The 20,457-nt window shown below is 39.8% G+C and overlaps 1 protein-coding gene across 7 annotated transcripts in view; it reads right to left on the bottom strand.

The window, feature by feature from the left end:
- The window catches only part of PCGF3 (polycomb group ring finger 3), a 67,304-nt gene that overhangs the window by 16,673 nt on the left and 30,174 nt on the right, over positions 1–20,457 (bottom strand). For 3 of the 7 annotated variants that reach the window (XM_075931292.1, XM_075931285.1, XM_075931286.1), the window contains exons 3-6: positions 19,632–19,737; positions 10,972–11,014; positions 4,447–4,564; positions 2,954–3,050 (exon numbers count right to left, since the gene is read on the bottom strand). In XM_075931292.1, the coding sequence (XP_075787407.1) occupies positions 2,954–3,050; positions 4,447–4,555 (206 nt within the window). In that variant the 5' untranslated portion in view covers positions 4,556–4,564; positions 10,972–11,014; positions 19,632–19,737. Of the gene's footprint in view, positions 1–2,953; positions 3,051–4,446; positions 4,565–5,270; positions 5,753–8,939; positions 8,976–10,971; positions 11,015–19,631; positions 19,738–20,457 lie in introns of those variants that run through there. The other 4 variants (XM_075931290.1, XM_075931291.1, XM_075931288.1 and 1 more) reach the window with 4 other exon arrangements.

Raw genomic sequence — 20,457 nt, forward strand, 5'->3', positions numbered from 1 at the left:
ATATAACTGAAGGCTTGCTACTGTACAAACAGCTTTATGAATATCTGTACATTTCTCAGAGATATGGATTAACAGTTAAATCAAGTTTTCATTATAGTGCACTGCACCAGAGAATTTGGTCCCAGCTGTTTCTGGTGCTACACAGCATGACTATCTAGATGCAACAGCCCTATTCCATCACAAAAAAAGTCTTATTTCTCTCACAGCTATTTCAAATAGTGCCTAGAAGATTGTGTTTTCCTCCACACACAACTGCTTCGTGAAATTATACACCACATTCCTTGCTGGTAGAAATTAGTTCAATGACAACAACTTCAACAGAGATTTACCCATTTATCCATTTCCATTTGGTTTAATTCAAATGGGATTAGACCAACATTCCAATATAAACAGAAAGAGATTGATCATTTTGTTCTGAGAATACACATCTCATGGTCCTTCAAGCCCGCATTTGGGGGGGTGGGGGGGGAGTTGAAGGATTTATCCATAATATGCTCTTTTTCTAATGAGCAGCTAGAGAAAAGCATACACAGGAAAAGCATATCCATCAAGAAAAGGGAGTCTAACCATACATTTGGCTGTTTAGGCAGAAGCAGTCAACCGGTCATAAACTAATTGCTGCCATTCACATTTCAGAGTAGCAAAAAGCAGCTCAAAAAGCTGTGTTTGCCAGAGGTCTTAACCAGAAAGTAAGGTGGCCTCACGCTAAGCATAGAGGGGAGAAAAGCAAAATTGGTCAAGACCCAAAATCTCTAGTCCTCAGCTTTCTACAAGAGGCTAATCTACTGGAGTTGCTTTCAACTGACGTTCAAATCAATCAAGAAAAGCCAATGCTAACTAGAAAAGTTACCATATGGAAGTACCAGAATGTTACCAGATCACCAAACTGTTACCACCAAGTTCTAATATTAAAAGTGCAGTAATTTAAAAAATATACGCATCCCAGCTTATCCTGCAGCGCACTGGCTCTGCTCCATGCCAGGAGTGTATGCCCCTAACAGACAGCAGGTCTCAGCAATACTCCAAGCAGTGGAAACCACAAACCAGTCAGAAGCAGCAGTAACAGAATAAGGAGCAGTTTATTATTAGCTGTTAAATAATATTTTCAGAGCAGGAGGAGGATGACAATTAGGTTTAAATAAATTAATGGATCTCTAACCAGTAGCTAAGTCTTAAACGAGTATGGGCATCTATTTCCAGACAGCAGGAGGTTCATCTAGAGCAGTGGGTTCATCTAGAGCAGTGTTTCTTAAACTTTTTAAAAGCAAGGAACACCAAACAATTTTTTTATGCGGAACACCAACAGTTGGGGGGAGGGAAGGGGTGGAAAGGACAGGGAAAAGTTGTTGGGGGGAAAAAAAAAAACCACCCGGTGTGCCACGGAACACAAAAAATGAGGAGTAATATTAGTTTGAACCAAGGGATTTGATTTGAACTAATGCGTCCCAGAGTGCACTTCCTGGTTCGAATCAGCTTGCAAGTGGAATAGCGCGTGGGTGAGATTATGCTAATAAAGCGCGGGATATTTAAATCTCCAGTTCATTAGCAATTTCGGTCGCCTACATTTGCATCCCTAGTTTGAACTAGGGAGCAAGTGTAGACGTACACTCAGAGAAAGACATCCAATAGGTTGCTAGTGATGGAGAACCTCTACAATCCTAAGTAAATTGTTCCAATGGTTTCTCTCCCTCTCTCTTTCACTCATGCACTATTTAAAGTTTACATCTTATTTCTATCCTGAATTTGTCTAGCTTCAACTTCTAGATATTGAATCATATCAAGCCTTTCCCTGCTAGACTAAAAAGCTCATATTTGTCTCCACATGGCCTGTAATCAAGCCACATGGTTTGCTTGCACCAGCTGATCAAGTGATCCGGATCACTCCAAAAATCAGTTACCTATCTTCGTCACTATTTACCATTCCCCCAATTTGTGTCATCAACTAGAAAATGGAGGGAGGGAGCGAAGGGGGGTTAACTACACTTCTCAAAATCCACTGCTTCCAGCATCTGTGCCCAGGACTGGAGATACATATTCAAAGTCGTGCAACTAACAATTTCATCAAATACTTTGCTTGGAGGCAGGGCAGAAGTGCACCTGAAAAGTAATAGCTGGAGTGGATGCACTGCCCCGATCCAACTTACAGCGCTGCATTGTCTGCAGTGAAAGCTGCAATGGTACAGTTCTTTAGTGCTGACCAAGCCAGGTGAGGAAATAGCAGCAGTTGTATATCATGGTGCCCGATGCCTTAAAAATATTTAAGGTGAGAGGAAACTGTAGGAGAAAAAGTAAGGGAAAGCACAACCTGCAAAAATATATTATACAGTAGATACAAAGATTGTGATATCCTGCCAATGCAGGCAAGATACCACAACCATGGTAGGGCACGTTTTGAATAGACATTGTGTGGCTGAGGACAGAAGAAGGGCAGGCACAACTCCCTTAGAGATGGCACCAACCAAAAGAGGTTGAGAGCCACCCATCTATCCTTTCTGCTGCTCTCTCTACCTTGTTTGTGTGTAATTAAATTATCCTGCAAATTAAGTCATTCAAAAAAGACTAAACAATGGCAATGCTGCTACCTTCAGATTGCCAAGTCTTTGAAAAGTACAAATAAAACATTAAAACCATAATGCACCTGCCATAACAAAAATACTTTTGAACTATCAATCATCTGAACATAACAAAATATTAGATAAACATGTCATTCACACAATCAGAAATACATTTGACAAAAAGGGTCCAAGATCATTTCAAAGTTCACCCTCCCCACATTTTGCTTACGCAGAACCATTATTTTAATTTCAAATCAAGCTGCTAGCTTTTAAGTACTTAAAAGAATAGCCGGGAGGTAAAAAATCTAGTAAAGACTTGTGCCATAATCTGAAATATCCACACAGAACCTGGAGCACTTTAAATGATCTGGGATTTTCACTCCATACAGCACACTTACCCGATATACTGTAGTGGATGGCTCTGGTGTATAACAATTCTACATGTTGGACAGGTATTATTTTCCTCCAAATACTTCACCAGGCAACTTCTACAGACTGCAGACAGATTCATAATTAGGAACATAAGAAACTACTAACACAAATTCAGATTTATGCTCTTGTGAACATTAAAAAAATTAAATTATTCGGATTTTGTTCCTTAAACTTACTTATATAAAGTTTCTAATATACCACTAAATAGCACACAATTTCCATCGTCTTTCGTAAGGGTTCAGACCACAAAACAATGGTAGATTATAATCATCGTATGAAGGACATGTGTTATTTTATTCCTGAACAAGTAAAGCTTACTTCAAAATTATTAGAATACGTAATACAACCCAAAATATCACATGGAAAAACTTTAACTGTGGTTATAGACGAAAGGAAACCGAGCCTAGGATATAAACTTGGGGCAAAGAAAATATTTTCTTCCTAGAAGTTGCTGTTTAGCGAACATGCAATTCCTAGCTGAAAGGGCATTCAGGTAATATTTTACCTCACTAACATAAGGTACATCATAATTACAGTTTTAAAACAATCACAATAGAGCACTGCACTACAGTTTGCTTTCAGACTGGTTTCCAAGTCCACATACACAACTATTTATTTCATTTTACAGACATTTACAAACAAGTCACTCATTTTAACTAAACACTATTAACTGTTTAAATGAAATCACACAAAAGGATGTCCTTGGATGGTGATTATTTATAGAGAAAGGTGGGTGAAAGAGATGAGCTTTTGAACTACTCCGAGCTCTTCTTCTGGACGGTGTTGCTCAAAAGTTTATATTTCTTCAACACAAGTTGGTTCAATAATGACATAGCCTTTATCTCCTTCTTATACCTACTTATACTGTCTCCCTAATATCCTGGGACCCACACAACTATAACTCTGCAAACTGTAAGTACTTCTACATACATTCCAGGTTAAGATTTTTCTTTTCTCTAATGATTTTTGAGTTACTACAATTTCTGTGTAAATCTAAAGTGGGAAATATGGATAAGTGAACATCTTTCCAATAATCCTGGCACATGCGTTATTGTTAGCTAACACACTACAAGAGTTCCTGTGACTAAGCTACAAGCAGCATGCTTTCTGCAGTTCAATAGTGCCATCTACCCCTCAGACAAGTTGATGCATGTGTGAAGAATAATTCCAAAAAGCCACAAAGCAAAGATGCAACATATGAATGTATTACAGCATTTTCAATCCTTACTTAATTTATTATACATGGTTTCAGCTTCATGCAACAAAGCTAGTTTTCAGGGGTTTGCTTCTTTTGGTCTCTTCAAGAGAAAACATGTTACTTAAAATGTGCAGTATATAGCAAATTGTTTTGGCAGATCCACAATAGATTTTTCAATTTGAACGAAAAACTGAATTATCTAGTATGTGAAGTAAAACGGGGTAATTTCCTTGAATATGCTAGAGAATCAGTCATACTCACAGGTATGCAAGCATTCTGTTACAGTGGTAGCATCAATAAGGTATCCATTGCAAAGACGACAGGTTATATGGGCATTAATATCCCAGAGTTTAATCTTTCTAGTCAGCATCTTTGGTGTCTGTGGGAGAAAAACACAATAGTTAGCATCTCGGGTGAAGTGATGACGTACAGGTCTTGCAGTACCCCAATTACAACAATTTATAGTCAATATATGAATAAGTACTGTCAGGCTCCAATTCTTTTTGTGTATCGAAGAAGTGTATTAAATAATTCTAAAGGGCTTATCTAATAAAATTGGGCAGTGAAACAAACAATGCAAGACCTACAGTATTTGGAGATTTGTATCATGTGGATGAGAAGGACTGGTGATTACTACATTAATATAGCTCAGATTCTGCAGGAAAATAGGAGGAATTTGATATTCTGATCTTAACAGGTTTCCCTGTTATGTCAGCATGTTGCATGACAGAGCTAGTTTATTGATGAAAGGCTAAACTTTAGGGCCAAATTCCGCTTTCATGTTTTACTCATGTTAATAATCCCATTCAAAGCAGTAATTAAAAGCATATGAAAGTGAGAAGAGTGGACCCTGAAATAAAGTTCACCAGAGCACAATATCAAAAGGAGTTGGCCCGGATTAGGTAAAATTTATCGAGTTGCACTTCGCATTTATAGCCTATTTTTCCCTATAGTTAAAACTTTACTTAGAAACTGAAAGAAAGTTGTATTTGAATAAAGAGGCTGTAACATAAACTGAAATGGTTTCCCACAAAGCTAAAACTAGGTTCTCACAAAGAAAATAGGACTTTGAATTAGCTCTATACCAACAATGTTATCTTCTATGGAGCCACGAAATCTGCACGGAATGCTTTTTTCCTTCCAAGGTGAATGTCACAAATACCATAATGAAAAGAAAGGAAAACAGGGATTTTAAAACAGAATAGCACACTTTTTGTGGCATTTTTTATATTACTGGTAGAGAAATCCAAAATCTGAAAAAGAAAGATAAGTACTTTTCCCTCTTCTGGAATCGCAAGAAATCTGCTTGAAATGTTAAGAACATTGTATTTCAGCCTTAAAATCATTTACGGATGACAGATATTTACCATGAGCACTTGAAGCCTTAGAAAAACACTGGTAATACACTAGCATTACTTTTCACCATATTGTTTTTGATAGTCTATTTTCTTTTAAGAGAAACTAGCAGGCTGTACCCCGTGCTTGCAACGCTCGCCAACCCCCTCTCTCTGGCTCCTTTTGCGGTCAAAGAGCGTGATGACATCCTTCTGTTGCCCAGCAGGAAAAACTTTTTTGTATAAATATATATATATAGAGAGAGAGAGAGAGAGAGAGAGAACTTTTGGGTACAGAAAACAAAGATAAATTTTCTAAAGCTACATTTCAGTTTTGCCACAAAATGTATGTTTTGTCGAAATAGTGTAGAAAAGCTCCACAAGAACACAAAGTAAATGGTTAGGATTATACACTGTGTCCAAAAACAGCTTAAAGCTGGTTAAACTAAGGGCTCTTATACAAACAAATAGCTCATATCTGAAATTAGACTACGACGCACAAGGCTATATAGCTTCCATATCGTATTACTTCCATAAACATACAGTAAACAAGAAACATGTAGAGAATTAGACTTAAAATGTCAGCCTCTAGATTATGCTAAGGCACTAATCTTTTCAGAAGTTTCAATACAGGAGTATTTCAATTACACACTCTCTCCTCTGTTGCTGTTAGCTGATCCTACTGGAAAAATGTGACTTCATTGACTGGGGCTAACCAACTACCTGCATCTAGTCAGCAGATACAAAGGAGCAAGAAACGTCTCTGTAGAAAAGATTCAGGATGTGAATGGAGCGGGCCACTGGGTGGAATATAGGAAGCAACCTAGTCTGAGGAAAATGCTTAATTTAAATCTGGATCTCATTTTAGTTCCTTTTATTTAAGGAGCAGACCCAGAAAGGGCTAAACTATGACCTGGTTTTATAATGTGTTACATTCAGCTCCTACACTGCAGGTGCCACCAAACCGCTTTTCAGTAAAATGACTGACAGTGTTTGGTTTGGATCTACAAATTTAAAATGTAGTTTATTTTAGACTACATTTCATCATCTGTATGAAGTTCTTCAGAGCATGCAAGCTTTTCTAGCTGGATAAAGCAAGAAGATAAGAGTTAAACCTTAATCTTACACGCTCTGCTTTTTTGTTCTTTCCCTTTATTTAATTCAAGTATATAATTAAACATGATGGACCAGCAGAAACCAAGCTTTTGAACCAATATGAAGAGTAATGGAACTGAAAAAAGTTCATTACCCTCTGTTTTAAGCCACTGAAATGCATTTCACCTCTAACGCTGTAAAATCACATTATGCGACATGAGAAAAACTGGAAGTACTTTTAATTCTTAAGGCTGACAAGACAAGTAGATGTACAAAAGAAGTGTTGTACATTTAATTATGGAACCTCAGAAGTTTGAACTAGTGACTAGCTGTAAAGGAAGCACCAAAAGTGCACTTAACTTCTGCAGTGTAACGGGCCAGAATCAGTATTCCCTGTAAGGTGAGATTCCAATGTCACCTAAGCTGATAAGCAGAGCACCAACAGCTGGCAGCATGTGTTCCTATTGGTGGTGTACATCTGCACATGCCTTGGTGAATATAAAATTTATTCTGCACGTTGATGGAAAAAAATATGAGGGAACATTGGTTAGAACGTATGCTGCTGAAATAATTATTCCTTTTTCAATATTCATTTTCTAGCTTCATTTCCAATCAACTGAAAGATTGAACAGTTCTTAGATAGTACGAGTCTCGCTAAAAAGATTGCTGCACAGAAGACAGTGTTTACATAACCCAAAGAGGAGAGACTATTAGTGATTTATTCTTAAAATGATGTACAGGAGCAGGTTCAAGCAGTAGCTACTGTTAAACCGCTCGATAATGCTGATCACAGTAGAATTAGGTTCAATATCTTTGCGCAGAGGGGCAAGAAATATATGATGACAACCAAACTTTAGAAAAGGGTATTTTAAAAATGATTAAGCAAGCTAAGACTAATACAAGCAAACAAATTCTCAGACTTTCCATGTACCACTATGGTCTCTAGGTATCCAATTTTCAACCGAAAACCAGGTCAAAAAGGGACCCTCCCGAGTCTCGTGAAAATGAGTGAGTGGGTGAAGAGGCAAGACCAAGATGCTCTGTTTTGTTCAGTCAGAAAGTAGGCAACCCTATAAATAATCAAAAGGCACACATTAGGGGTATAAAAAATTGGTTAAAAATCCTCTGTGGGAGCAGGGTCGACAGGGGCTGCTGGCTCCATCACTGGGAAACTTTGCTGTGGGCTCTGCAGCCAGCTCCCTGGAAGCGGGGCGGCAGCCCTTGCTGGCCATATTCCTGCAGAATTGGCCAGAGTTTAACCGATACCATTAACTGATAAGCATCAGCTTATCCGTTAACCGGTTAAACTCTAACATCCCTAGTGCACATATCACTAAACCACGTGGAAAGGTAAAAAAACACAGTTTGGCAAAATGGCAAGTTTCAAGAATTTGATCAAGCCAAACAGGAGTCAGTCAGAAAATGGAAATTCAATACTAGAAGCTAACAGAACATATCAATTGATAAGGATAAGAATAAGAATAGTGAACTCCAAGCCAAAAACATTTACCTTCTCAAGAGGCACACATTAGGGGTGTGTGAAGGGGCTATCATTGAAGAATCAACATGTAGTGCTAGAACAATCTGAACAATTAGCTAGCAAAAGACTAGCAGGGCCACGTGTAACACACCTACCAGGTTTGAAAGGGCTAAAGAATGAAGCAGCTGAGATACTAATAAAAATATACAACCTCAGTAAAATCAGCTATTTTACCAGAAAGCTAGAGGATGCCAAAGGTCGTATACTTAGATCTAGAAAAAAGCACTAGAAGAAAACCAGGGAATGAATTTAATAGTTTAACCTGCTGTTCTGGAAAGGAAAGTCTTACTAGCCCCCTGATTGACCATGAAAGCAGCAGAACAAACTAGCATGGGGGAGGGTTATAATAGACTACTTCTACAAATCCAACCTTCCTAACCCCACAGCAGCTTACTCGTGAGAGACTGGAAAGCAGCAACAATTTCCTAAGGAGGGGGGATGAGGAGCTGGTAGAGGATTGCTCAACCAATGCGTGCAATCCAATCTGGACACAGAAAAGGGAGTGCTGACTAGTAAGTATACATTCATCAGCATATGCCATCTTACAAGTTCTGAATATTGTAACATTCAGAAGACAAGTTATTATAGTGCTCACAAGATGAACCTGGAATCCTTACCGGGACTGACGTTTAAATGCAGTTATCTATTTTCTGTATATAATCAATATTAACAATTATAAAGACAGAGCACAATAAAAATAATTCACACCTACCAAGCAACAGTAAATCAAACACTAAGGCGTCATATCAATCTATTTAAGCAATGTTTGAAATGAATTTTCTTACCCTTTGGGCTTCTTTCTCTCCAACTGCAGTGAATACCTAGGAAAATCTTAAAGTTGCTTTGCCAAATTAAATAGTAATAGAGAGGAGCAGTGTTGTGATCTTGGTAAAACAAAAGGAAAAATATGTAGCACTTTAAAGACTAACAAGATAGTTTATTAGGTGATGAGCTTTCATGGGCCAGACCCACTTCTTCAGATTATGTATGGGTCTTGCCCACGAAAGCTCATCACCTAATAAATTATCTTGTTAGTCTTTAAAGTGCTACATATTTTTCCTTTTGTTTTGACGAATTAAAGTATGACTTAAGAACTCTCTATGATCAGTTGATGTAGCCACAATGCAATAGGTACCCTGTAGTAGTACAAGGGTGGCAGGGTAGGATTTAGATGGAAGTCAGACACTAGCTTTGGCAAGAAATTACAGTAGGGTGAAGATGTAACTTTAGGCATACAAGGTCCAGAGACTGAACAGCAAGCATACTAGACTGCATGGTACACCAAACAATAGGTAACATTTTGCCAAAGATTTTCTTCAGCTAGTGAATACTGGGGGTGGGACTTGAAATCTTTTATTCTCGGCCAAAGGAAGTAGCAAATGCTCCACATCTTTAGAGTTAACATATACTAGTACTGTAATCTAGGTTTGTGGACTATACACATAAGATACTCTGGACTCTATATTGTCTCTTTCTAACTCTGATAATGACAAAACCTCTGTAAAGTCTAGGACAGAAACTGATCTGAGTCCAAGTTGTTTAAAGAGGGAGCAGAAAGCCTGAAATACAGGTCAGTCCTTGGCAAAACTGAGCTCTGGTGAGTCAGTCTTTCAAGTAGGTGGATACTTGGAAGACCTTGACAATTGAACTTAACAACAAGTGATGCCAGATTCTCACTCAACAGCTGGAGAATCACAGCTCACCCAAACAGTAAGGATTTACCCTGGGAAAGGTCACTGTCCACACTCAACCAAAGGTGGCCACCGTGGAGAAATGTGAAACTTCCCCAAGTTTGAGTGTTTTGAACTAATCCTGACAAAGAAGGAAAAGATTACAGCTGTTACTTTGAAAAACATTGCTTAGGTCTCACTTTGCTAAAATTGATTGAGACTCTGCTTTCTTCACGTGCTTACGGAAAAAATTGCTTATGCTTATGAAGTTCTCCTCAAATTGTATCTATTGTTCCGAGCTGAAAGAAGCTCAGTTTGAGAATCATCCTTGAAATGAATAGGAACCCAATAGGGCAGAGAAGCAGCACAGGAAGGGATTGCCATCTCTAGTATCTGTGAAACGAAATTTAGAAGTGATAATGCACCAAATATGGAGAGGAAAAGGACAGGTAAACGCTAGGAAAGGGAACATGGAGGCCAAACAGGAATCATGGAGGAGTACACCGAGCTCCCTCCCAACATACCTAAGTTACTGCTTTGACAGAAGCTGTGGCTAGAACCAAGGCAGCTGAAGAAAGCACTGATGAGCATGTGGTTTAATTGCTAGATCACTGGGACGGTGTCTCTGATACCCCAAGTAATCCAACTGGATTGACTAAAAAGGGTATTTGGAGTACAGTCCTATCTTAAAGGAAGAAAATCCTTCATAGGGTGAGGGGGGACAGGAGGGATGTTAAACAATGGTCCTATTCTTCTTGGGGTTTCTCCAAGTATGTCTGTGTCTCAACACTAAAGTCGTCAAGATCATCAAACAGAAGGACTAAGTGGTTTATTCTGAACCCCTTAGCATAAACTGAAGATTTTAAGTCTGACTCTTCCTGGTGAGATTGGCGAGCCCTCTGTTCAGCTACGGAAAGAGATTCCAGCACTGAAAACAGCACTGTGTTTTTCAGCATGGACTACCACAGTGCTACCCAGATCGTTTGGGGACCCATTTTGTTCTAGTGGAAGTTGAATTTGAAAAAAGCCCCTTCATAGTGCCTGGGACTTGAGTAGAGGACAAGCAATTGGACATCCCCTGAAGGAATGCCTTGTCCCCAAAGGCATGCATGCTAGTCAGGAATATTTTTGGCTACATGAGGCATACCTCTTAAAACTGCATTTCTTTTCAGAGTCTGCCATCCAGAGACCTAAAAAGACAGAAAAATAATCTGAAAGTTAAACACTGGAGCTGCCAGAAGTCCAAACACCATGAAAAAGATGTAACCTACCAATTTACCTAATATTAATCTAAATTCACTAGTCTAACAGTCAACAGCAAAATGTGTTATTTTTTGTAGAGAAAAAGGAAGGAAAAAACCTGCCATAGCTAGTAGAGAAAGGAATTCTGGGAAGTTCTCATATGATGAACTTTAACCTGGCTCATCATCTCATCACAATATTGTGATGATTAGAGAGAGAGAATTTTACACATGGCGCATTTCTGAAGTGCTTTAAGAGTACAGGCAGTCCCCGGGTTATGCGGATCCGACTTAGGTCAGATCCATACTTACAAACGGGGCTTTTCTCACCCCGGAGGACGCGGGTGGCAGGACCGCCCAGATGCGCCGCAGTCCTGCCGCCCGCGTCCTCCGGGGTGAGAATAGCTGCTCCGCATCTCCCTGGTCTGTGGGGGGGGGGGGGCAGCAGACCAGGGAGACGCGGAGCAAAGCCGCGGAGGACGCGGGCAGCGGGACCGCCCAGACGCGCTGCGGTCCCGCCACCCGGGTCCTCCTTGGCTTTGCTCCGCTCCTTGGCGCTACTGGACCAACCCAGCAGCACCCCAGCTGCTCTGCCCCAGGCGTCCCCAAGTCAGCCGCTGCTGAAACTGACCAGTGGCTGACTACAGGAAGCCCGAGGCAGAGTTGCTCTGCCCTGGGCTTCCTGGAATCAGCCGCTGATCAGTTTCAGCGGCGGCTGACTTGGGGACACCTGGGGTAGAGCAGCTGGGGTGCTGCCGGGTTGGTCCCCGCAGCGCTGACGTGCGGCGCTGCGGGGACCTACCAGACAGCGCCCCAGCTGCTCTGTCCCAGACGTCCAGATTCAGCCGCTGCTGAAACTGACCAGCTGCTGACTACAGGAAGCCCGAGGCAGAGTTTCTCTGCCTCGGGCTTCCTGTAGTCAGCAGCTGGTCAGTTTCAGCAGCGGCTGAATCTGGACGCCAGTTCCGACTTACGTACAAATTCAACTTAAGAACAAACCTACAGTCCCTATCTTGTACGTAACCCGGGGACTGCCTGTACACCATTGTCTCTTTACAACCCAAGCCTAATAAGCAACGGTTAATTCAGGTCTCTGTAAGGAACCACTAAGCTTCTCTCCCTTCCTGCTTTCTCACTTCCTGGAGGGGACGTAGAGCACTGCTGTAGCAGTCACCACTCTCACAACATGGGAGAAGGATGTCAGATTTTCCTATTTTGGGGGTTGAGGGAGTTTTTAAGAAAGTGGCACATTCCAATTTTCTTCTATTGAGGTGAAATCAGGATTGGTCACAGGCTTGCTTCTGACTTTTCAATATACATTTATCTGACACAGTTGGAATGCGCACCTTCTAAGTGATGTGAAAGAAGCGCGAAAGTGCATCTATTCACCCTGGGGAAAGCAGACCACTGCTAACCAGTGTGACTGTATTTCTCAGCAGCTCCCATTGCTGCTAACTGCTCTTTCACTAGGAGCAATATACAGGTAGTTCCATTATTATTATTATTACATATTTAGGTGATAGTACATACCACCCAGAGACATCCTGAAGGATCATAAGCCCCTGAAAGCTCTTGTATTATGTTGAGAACAGAATATCCTATGGCTACATCTACACTGGCGCGTTCTCACGCAAAAACTCTTTTGCGGGAGAGTTCTTGTGCAAAAAAAGTTCTCTTCCGGAAGAGAGCGTCTACACTGGCATGTGCTTTTGCACAAGAGCATCCATGCCAGTGTAGATGCTCTTTTGCGCAAGAAAGCTCTGATGGCCATTTTAACCATAGGGCTTTCTTGCACAAGAAATTCATGTTGCCTGTCTTCACTGGCCTCTTCTGGAAGAGCTCTTGCGCAAGAGTGCTTATTCCTGATCGAGAGCGTCAGAGTTCTCACGCAAGAAGCCCTGATTTTATACACTAGAACAGTGTTTCCTAATTTTATTTGGCCACACAACCCCTAGAGTTGCTTTAAAAAGAAGGCCCCTGCCAAATTTCATTGAGCAAAAAAAAAAAAAAAAACCTCGCCATAGCTCTGTCTCTTTAACAGGGGGCGCGGGGGAGTGCTGGCTCTTCGCGGAACCCTTGCTTTCGCTTCGCGGATCCCCAGAATTCCCCGGAGCACCAATTGGGAAACACTGCACTAGAACATCAGTTTACCTGCGAAAGAACACACGGCCAGTGTAGACAGGCAGCAAGTTTTTGAACAAGAGCAGCCATTTTTGCGCAAGACCGTGCCAGTGTAGACACAGCCTATGACTGGGACTAGTCTTCATGGTCAAAACACTTAATAGGGCCTGGTGGCTCATGCTCTGAGCATGACTAGTCAGTCTGTACTTAAAACTTACCCTGGCATAGCTATGGCAGAGTGCAATATTTTTTACCAACATAGCTATGCTGGTATTAGCCCTAGTGCTTTTATGCTGGTAAAAAGTCCTTTTGCTAGTACTGTATATGAACGAACTGGGGTAAGCTATGCCAGTGTAAGCCACAGCTACATTAGATGAGTTTGCCAGCATAAGCTATAGCACTGCCAACAAAACTTTTCTAGTGTAGACAGGATTGTGGAGAGTGAAACTGATCAATATTAAGACTGGCTGCTGCTGACTAGGTAGCATGCATTTCAACACATACAATATCTTAAAATATAAACATTGTGACTTGCTCCTAAACTTTCAAGTCAAACACGATCCATATTAATGGAGTCACAGCCTTCTTACGGGCTGGCACAGAATGGGGCTGAATTCCCACAGGGACTATGAATCACCACGAACTTCATCACCTCACTTTCAAATGCTAAACATACTCCTACCTTGCTTTTGCCAATAAATATATAATGCAGCGTACATATATTTTTTTATAAACCAATGCCAACAAAACTACAGTGTGTGCTCAAATTCTCCTCCTGGAGAGAGGATAAGGGAAAAAAGCGAACTACCCATAATGGACATTCATTACACTGCTCAATGAACTCTTGGAGGGTGCCCAGATTTTACTCTGATGAGAGCAGTGTAGGAACTTTTATAGAACTGAATATGAACTATTTCACTTCACCACTGGCATTAAAAAAAGTGAAAATTCTGGCTTCAAGAACCACCACCACATTATGCATTCCAGGAGCCAACCCCACATCTTGGAAAGTGTGAAGGGTTCAAATCGGGAGAATAAGCCTGCCTAACAGACACTTACCTGACCCATAGCCCTACCTGAAGTTCTTTTTCTACTTGGCTACACTGATCAAATGAACCAAAGTGAGCAAACCTAGGCTGACTCAGCTTTAGAAACTGACACTAGCTGCCCTGGAAGCAATTGACTACCATAGTTTTTCAGTCCAAAGAAGTTCTCAGCAGACTTTACAGCTCCTGTCACCCGATTCATAATTACCAGTTCATGCTAGCTGGACAGGAGACGTAAGCTAACTTCTGATCCCAGTAAGAGGCTATCCTGGAATCCTCTCTCAGTATAAAAACATACATATCTGCTTAACTGAAGTATAATAGCACTGCTGAAGAGGTCATAATCCATACTTAAAGCACGATGTAATTGGAGGACAGTATTGCATTGTCATGAGATCACAGACACAAAGTATGAAAACCCAGACCCTTCACCTCATTTCAATCATGTAGATATCTGTCGTACACGAGTGAACAAGATATCTACATCTTGACTGACCAAGGTAAGCCACCGCAGGATTTCTGCTCGCTATTCTGCACAGTCTTGATATCAACGTTGAAATCCAAATGCTCACCACCACTCATTAAAAAGCCCCACATAGCACACACACCGCCTCCCTGATGTGTTGAAGACATTTTCATAGTATCTGTACCTATTCCGGATAATTTATAGTTAAAAAGAAGAGTTAAACCCAGACTGTAAAAGGTGAACAAAACAGGTTGTGCATCATCAGACCAAGCCAATGCCTCACCTCCTCACTCTGCTAACTGTTGAAGGGATTTCCTTGGGCAGTCTTACGCCCAGCTGCTACAGGCCAAAAATCAGGGGGAAATTTAATGAATTTCACCGCCACCAAATAAACTGTAATTGTGTACTTGGCACCTCTGCAAAAGCTTTCCATCCAAAGATATCAACATGTTCTCCAGTCACTAGTTGACCTTCAACACACCCGTGGGAAATAATATCCCCAATTTTACTAATAATCACTTTCTATACAGCAGGGTGAACTGCTTTTTAAAATCACCTATTTAAAAAGTAATATTTAAATCACATTAATTTAAATAATCAATGTTAATTATATTTGTTTTTATACACTTTTTAGTTATTTTCTTAAAGATGATTTCATTGGTTAGTAACCATTACAACATGTGATTTGTAACTAATTACAGATAGCCTTTACACTAAACTGTAGCTCTTTTTGCTAACCAGGAAGGCACACTATATCTATATGTTTATTTAAGCAGTTATACAATTAGTTTACATTCATTCTGATTCTTAATTTTACTTTTTTATTATGTTAAAAAATGGCAAATGATGTGTCTTTTTTCCTACTTTTCTTTTTCCATTTATGATTTCTGTCAAGCTCTATTTGGATGAAAATATAAATTGAATTGAAAAATGCATAAAAACATTTTAATTAAATAAAATGTATTAAATGTACTGAATATACAAGAAAAAAGTTTAGCATTTATAAAAACTGATCTATTAGACAAGATAAATATTTAATTGCAGTTAGAAGACCTGATTCTTTCTGTCACCATATCCGTCAAGATTTTATTAGTAGGTAGGAAAAGGAAAACATGTTTTCCTGCTTTAATTCCCAAATGATTTCATACCTCTGAATTATGTAGTCACTGAACTTAATTTTAAAAAAGTAACCCTACTGTGCCTGCCAAACAAGCTACTGCTGCCAAAAGCTAGTTTGGTGTTCCAACTTGCTCTGGCTTTAGGGGCTTAGCCAGTGACTTCAACTAGTTCAGTGGTCTGACTTTAAAAAAAAAAAAAAAAAAAAAGCTGTAGCAAATATGTACCACTACATATTATTTAAATTATTTTAACAGACTACATTGAGGCGTGAGTGTAAGTTGTCAATTTCAAGATTAAATTTAAATATTTAGAAGAGATCTCATTTTTAAAAAAAATTTAAATTAAGAAAATCATTGATTTTACGCTGAAATACTAAAAGACATTCTATTAAATACAACATGACTAAAGGAAGAAAGGACAGGAGGAAACAGAAGTGTGTAGGGTTGCTTTTGTTTAAAAACAAGTTACATTTGTTTTCAGCAGTTTTTGTATTGGTCACAAACCTACAAAACAATCTGCCAAACATTTAAAAGAACAATAAAGTCAAAACTGGTTCCAGCTACAGATTTTCACAGAGATATTTACCACGTTTGAAAGTAAAAAAGTTTTTCATGAAATATTTTACAGTCTTAACAGAAAAAGGTTAACAAAATTCTACCTGTAATATCTGAAACTTAAATAATGAAAGCATGGTGCTACCAATATTAAAACTGGCTAGAAAAAAAGTGAGTAATTTTCTTTGTCCATGTGGAACAAAATGCAAAAGGTAAATTTGCTTAAATACCAAATTCACTTTTTGCTATTTAAAATTCTGGTTTAGTAAGTCATTATTAGTAGAGTCCTGCAAATCTGCAGATATCCACAATTCATTTGGGTTGCTGCAGATGCAAATACAAAAGTTGTAATGAGAACCCTGCAAATTTGAGGATATCCGTTTTATATCCATGGGTATCCACAGCTGCGGATGTGGATATCTGCTGGGGGTGCTAATGGGCAACCAGTTAACTGCTACCCACTAAGCATCACTTGTTAAGGTTAACCATTGCCCAAGAGCAGGCCTGCCCCGCCCACCATATTTATTCAGTTAACCCGTTAAACTTAATATTTAACCAGTTAAGTAAACTAAACAGGATTTTATATCCCTAATATGCACAGTCCATTTTTTGTGGATATGGATGGGGATGCAGATACAAATTCTGTATCCATACAGGACTGTTAATTATTAGCAGCACAGGCATGGTCATTTGTTAAAGTATATGATTCAATGTGACTAATGTAATTGTGCACAAAGGTATTGGATATAGTGTACAAGCGTCACATACAAGTACTGTTCAGATATATATCATGCTAGCTTTTTTATTGTTTAATAAAAATTCTCAAAAGTTTGAGTAGTTCTCTTGACAATACAAGTTTCCCCTCCACAGGAAAATAATAGCTCCAGTAGAAGGCGCCAATCTACCAACTTTATAAAGCGGACAAATAAGCAATACTTTCATTTTCAGCTACATGCATGCTCTCCTAATGCAACCAAAACCCCAGGGCCTGAGAGATGCCAAGCACAAATACACTATACAACTATTTTACAGCTGTACCATATTTTGACTATTTGCAACAATTACAACCCAAATCAAAATCCTTAATAATAAGAGCTACAAGACTTTCTGTACCAAAACTGAGGGATTTTGTAAGTTCAAAAGCAAGTTATGAGGAATCCATTTCAGTTCCAAGCCCACTGCATTCCAGTTGATTCATCTGTTGTGATCCCTGACACCAACACAAGATCACAAGCAATTCAGTTCTCATGGGTTTTTGGGAACATTAGTATTTTAACAATTTTCAAAATTGAAAAATCTGAGCTGCTCTCTTTTCTGTGCCACAGTAACAATCTACCATTTGTTCTGTCAGTGTATCTGCCTCACCTGAGCATGGACTGGCTAAATAATTAAACTAAAAAGCTGATCATATGAGAATGGATGCTCAGGTGAGTATTTAGTGATCTGAGATTAAAAGAATAACCTTAATTCAACTCAAACCCTTTCAAAGCAAAACCACCTGTGTTCTCTGGCTCACTAATGTCAGTGGTTTGCTCTTTTCTTCCAGCAAAAGCCTTAAGTCCTGACAGCTTCCCCAGTGATGGATTTTTCACGTGGCTGCAAGAGCCAGGATATCGTTCAATGAGCCTGTTTGACAGAAACAGGATAAAGCAAGCTTCACTTCTCCCCCATGCAAGTCCAACACTGAAAGGCCACTAGGATAAAACACAGACTGCAGCCCTGAAACGTTCCCAAGTGGTCCCTCTTTATAGAAAGCTACCCTCTTCTCAAGCGTTTGAGGACAGAAGGAGGATTGTCCTTTGGAGCAGGGACTGCCTTGTTATCCAGGTTCCCCCAGCAAGAGAGATCAATGAGATTTCGACCACCATCATAATACAAGTATTTACTCTCTACCATCTTCAGCCTCATGCCCTACAATCAGGGGACAAGCTCCATGCTCTCAGAAGGGTCGGGGCCTTGGGTGGGGCTGGGGCAACCAGACCTGAGTACAGCCCTCTGGGAGTGACTTAAACGGTCCAAGGTTCTGGCTGAAGCAGCAGTGGTGACAGGCAGTGCGAAGCCCAGGCCCTTTTGAGTTGCTGGACCCCGGGGTGTCTGTTCCCTTTGCCCGCACCCCCCTGCTCCCATCAGCAAGTCTGTCTACAACATAGAAGGGTGAAGAGTTCAAATACAGACAAGTAAATACATACCTCATTTACAAAACAGAGGCCAGCAGCAATGAGGAAATATACACCAAAACACTGGCCGTATTTTAGAGATGCTTCCTCTACTAACCATCAAGTTTGTGGCCCAAAGTAAATGATCTGGAGGTTCTCACACACCAGTCTTAAGTAAACAGGATTAGGATAATTTGGGGTGCTCCACCAAGATTTAAGATAAATACTTATTCCATAGAATCCTCTTAATTGAGACATTTTATCATATGGCTTCTCCCAATCAAAAGATGCCATTTTTATAAAACTGAAAAATCCTTAACACCCGCTAATAAATAAAAAGCACAAGTCATCTATTTTTATTCATTCTGTCACTGAATCTAATAGCTCCCTGCAAACTGAAAATACCCCAAAGCCTTCAGGAAAACTTAATGACTCCACCTGATAAAAAGTATAGAGAGATTCTTTAATAAAGGGTTTTTTCCTAGGAAGCTGAAGAGAAGTCAGCTATTTATTTAAGCATGGTGACTGGAGTTAATGGTCTGCATTTACAGCCACAACTGAACCCTAAGCCATCAGAAAATGGGAGTTTAGACTGGGTAATCATTTAACTATTTTATATTGACTGAACAAGTCCCGGTTTAGAACTTCAGGGTACAACTATGCTGCAATAAATTTTAAAAAAAGAACACCCCACACATGACACCATGTCTCAAGAGTCTGGGTCAGCTGGCTTGGACTGCAAGGCTATAAAACTGAAGTGCGGATGTTTGAGGTCAGTCTGAACCTTAGGCTCTGAGACCCTGTGAGGAGGGAAGGATCTCGGAGCCTGCGGTCCAGCCCGAGCCTGAATGTCTACACTGCAATTTCATAGCCTCACCACCCCAGCCCAAGTCAACTGACCAGGGCCAGCCCAAGTCAGGTCACAGATCTTTTATTGCTGTGTAAACATAGCTTTAGCAAGTACTATTCCAATTAAGCACACATAATTATTCATTAACAGAGCAACACTAATTCCTCTGAAAACTCTCAGGCATTTCCTGGCATCTGTACAGTAATTCGAATCAAGTCCAACAGACTATATTCTAAAAAGTTGAATAAACCTACCCCAGTTTCTCCACTACTTGAGTTTTCATCGAATTTAAGCCCTGGGTCTCCTCATCTGAAGAAATTTACAAAGAATGTTCCAAAACCAGTCTTAAAGTTCTCTTCACTAAAAGAGGAAAGAACACAGGAAACCACAATCAAAATGTTTAAATCTCTGCATATAACCTTTAACATCACCATGAATCTCATCCCCCCCTAGAAAGGCTGGAATGTGAACAGTTTAATTAATATGCCTTCATATGCACAAAAGAGCCAGACGTCATCTTCGTGTTTGGCAGGAACTTAAGAGTCTCCTCCAATAAAACACAATTAATTTTCAATCTGGTGCAAAAAACAGACCATACTAGTTGCATACAGGAGTGTGCTTAAAATTGTAACAAAGATGCTTTTCACAATTACTTTACGGAGGATTTAAGGTCCTGAGGTAGGTTGATTTCTTCCTGTATTACATGAAGTTCACACCTTAGGCACCTGCGATACACTCTCCTGACATAAAAATACTCTTATCTATTTCCTAATGAGACCAGAAATAACTTGCATAGTAGCATGCTTGTTAACATACTCTTACGGGGCAAAGCAGAAGGTGGGAATATGAAGATATCTGGAAAATAAATCTGTATTCAACGCTGTAGACTTTCGAGTATTCTTCACTCTTGGGACTCTCTCAGTTCTTCTCTCAATCCTGCAGGGTTTGTTTGGGGTTTTTTGAGACACCATTGTTAACGTACACACATTTCTTGTTTGAAGGACGACAGAATAAAATAATTAAGATAGCATGCAGAAACTTTTCACTGAAGTCTCACCAGTAATAATAGTAAAAGATGGG

Source organism: Pelodiscus sinensis, chromosome 6 (genome assembly GCF_049634645.1).
Source record: "Pelodiscus sinensis isolate JC-2024 chromosome 6, ASM4963464v1, whole genome shotgun sequence".
In the NCBI taxonomy this organism is placed as follows: domain Eukaryota; kingdom Metazoa; phylum Chordata; order Testudines; family Trionychidae; genus Pelodiscus; species Pelodiscus sinensis.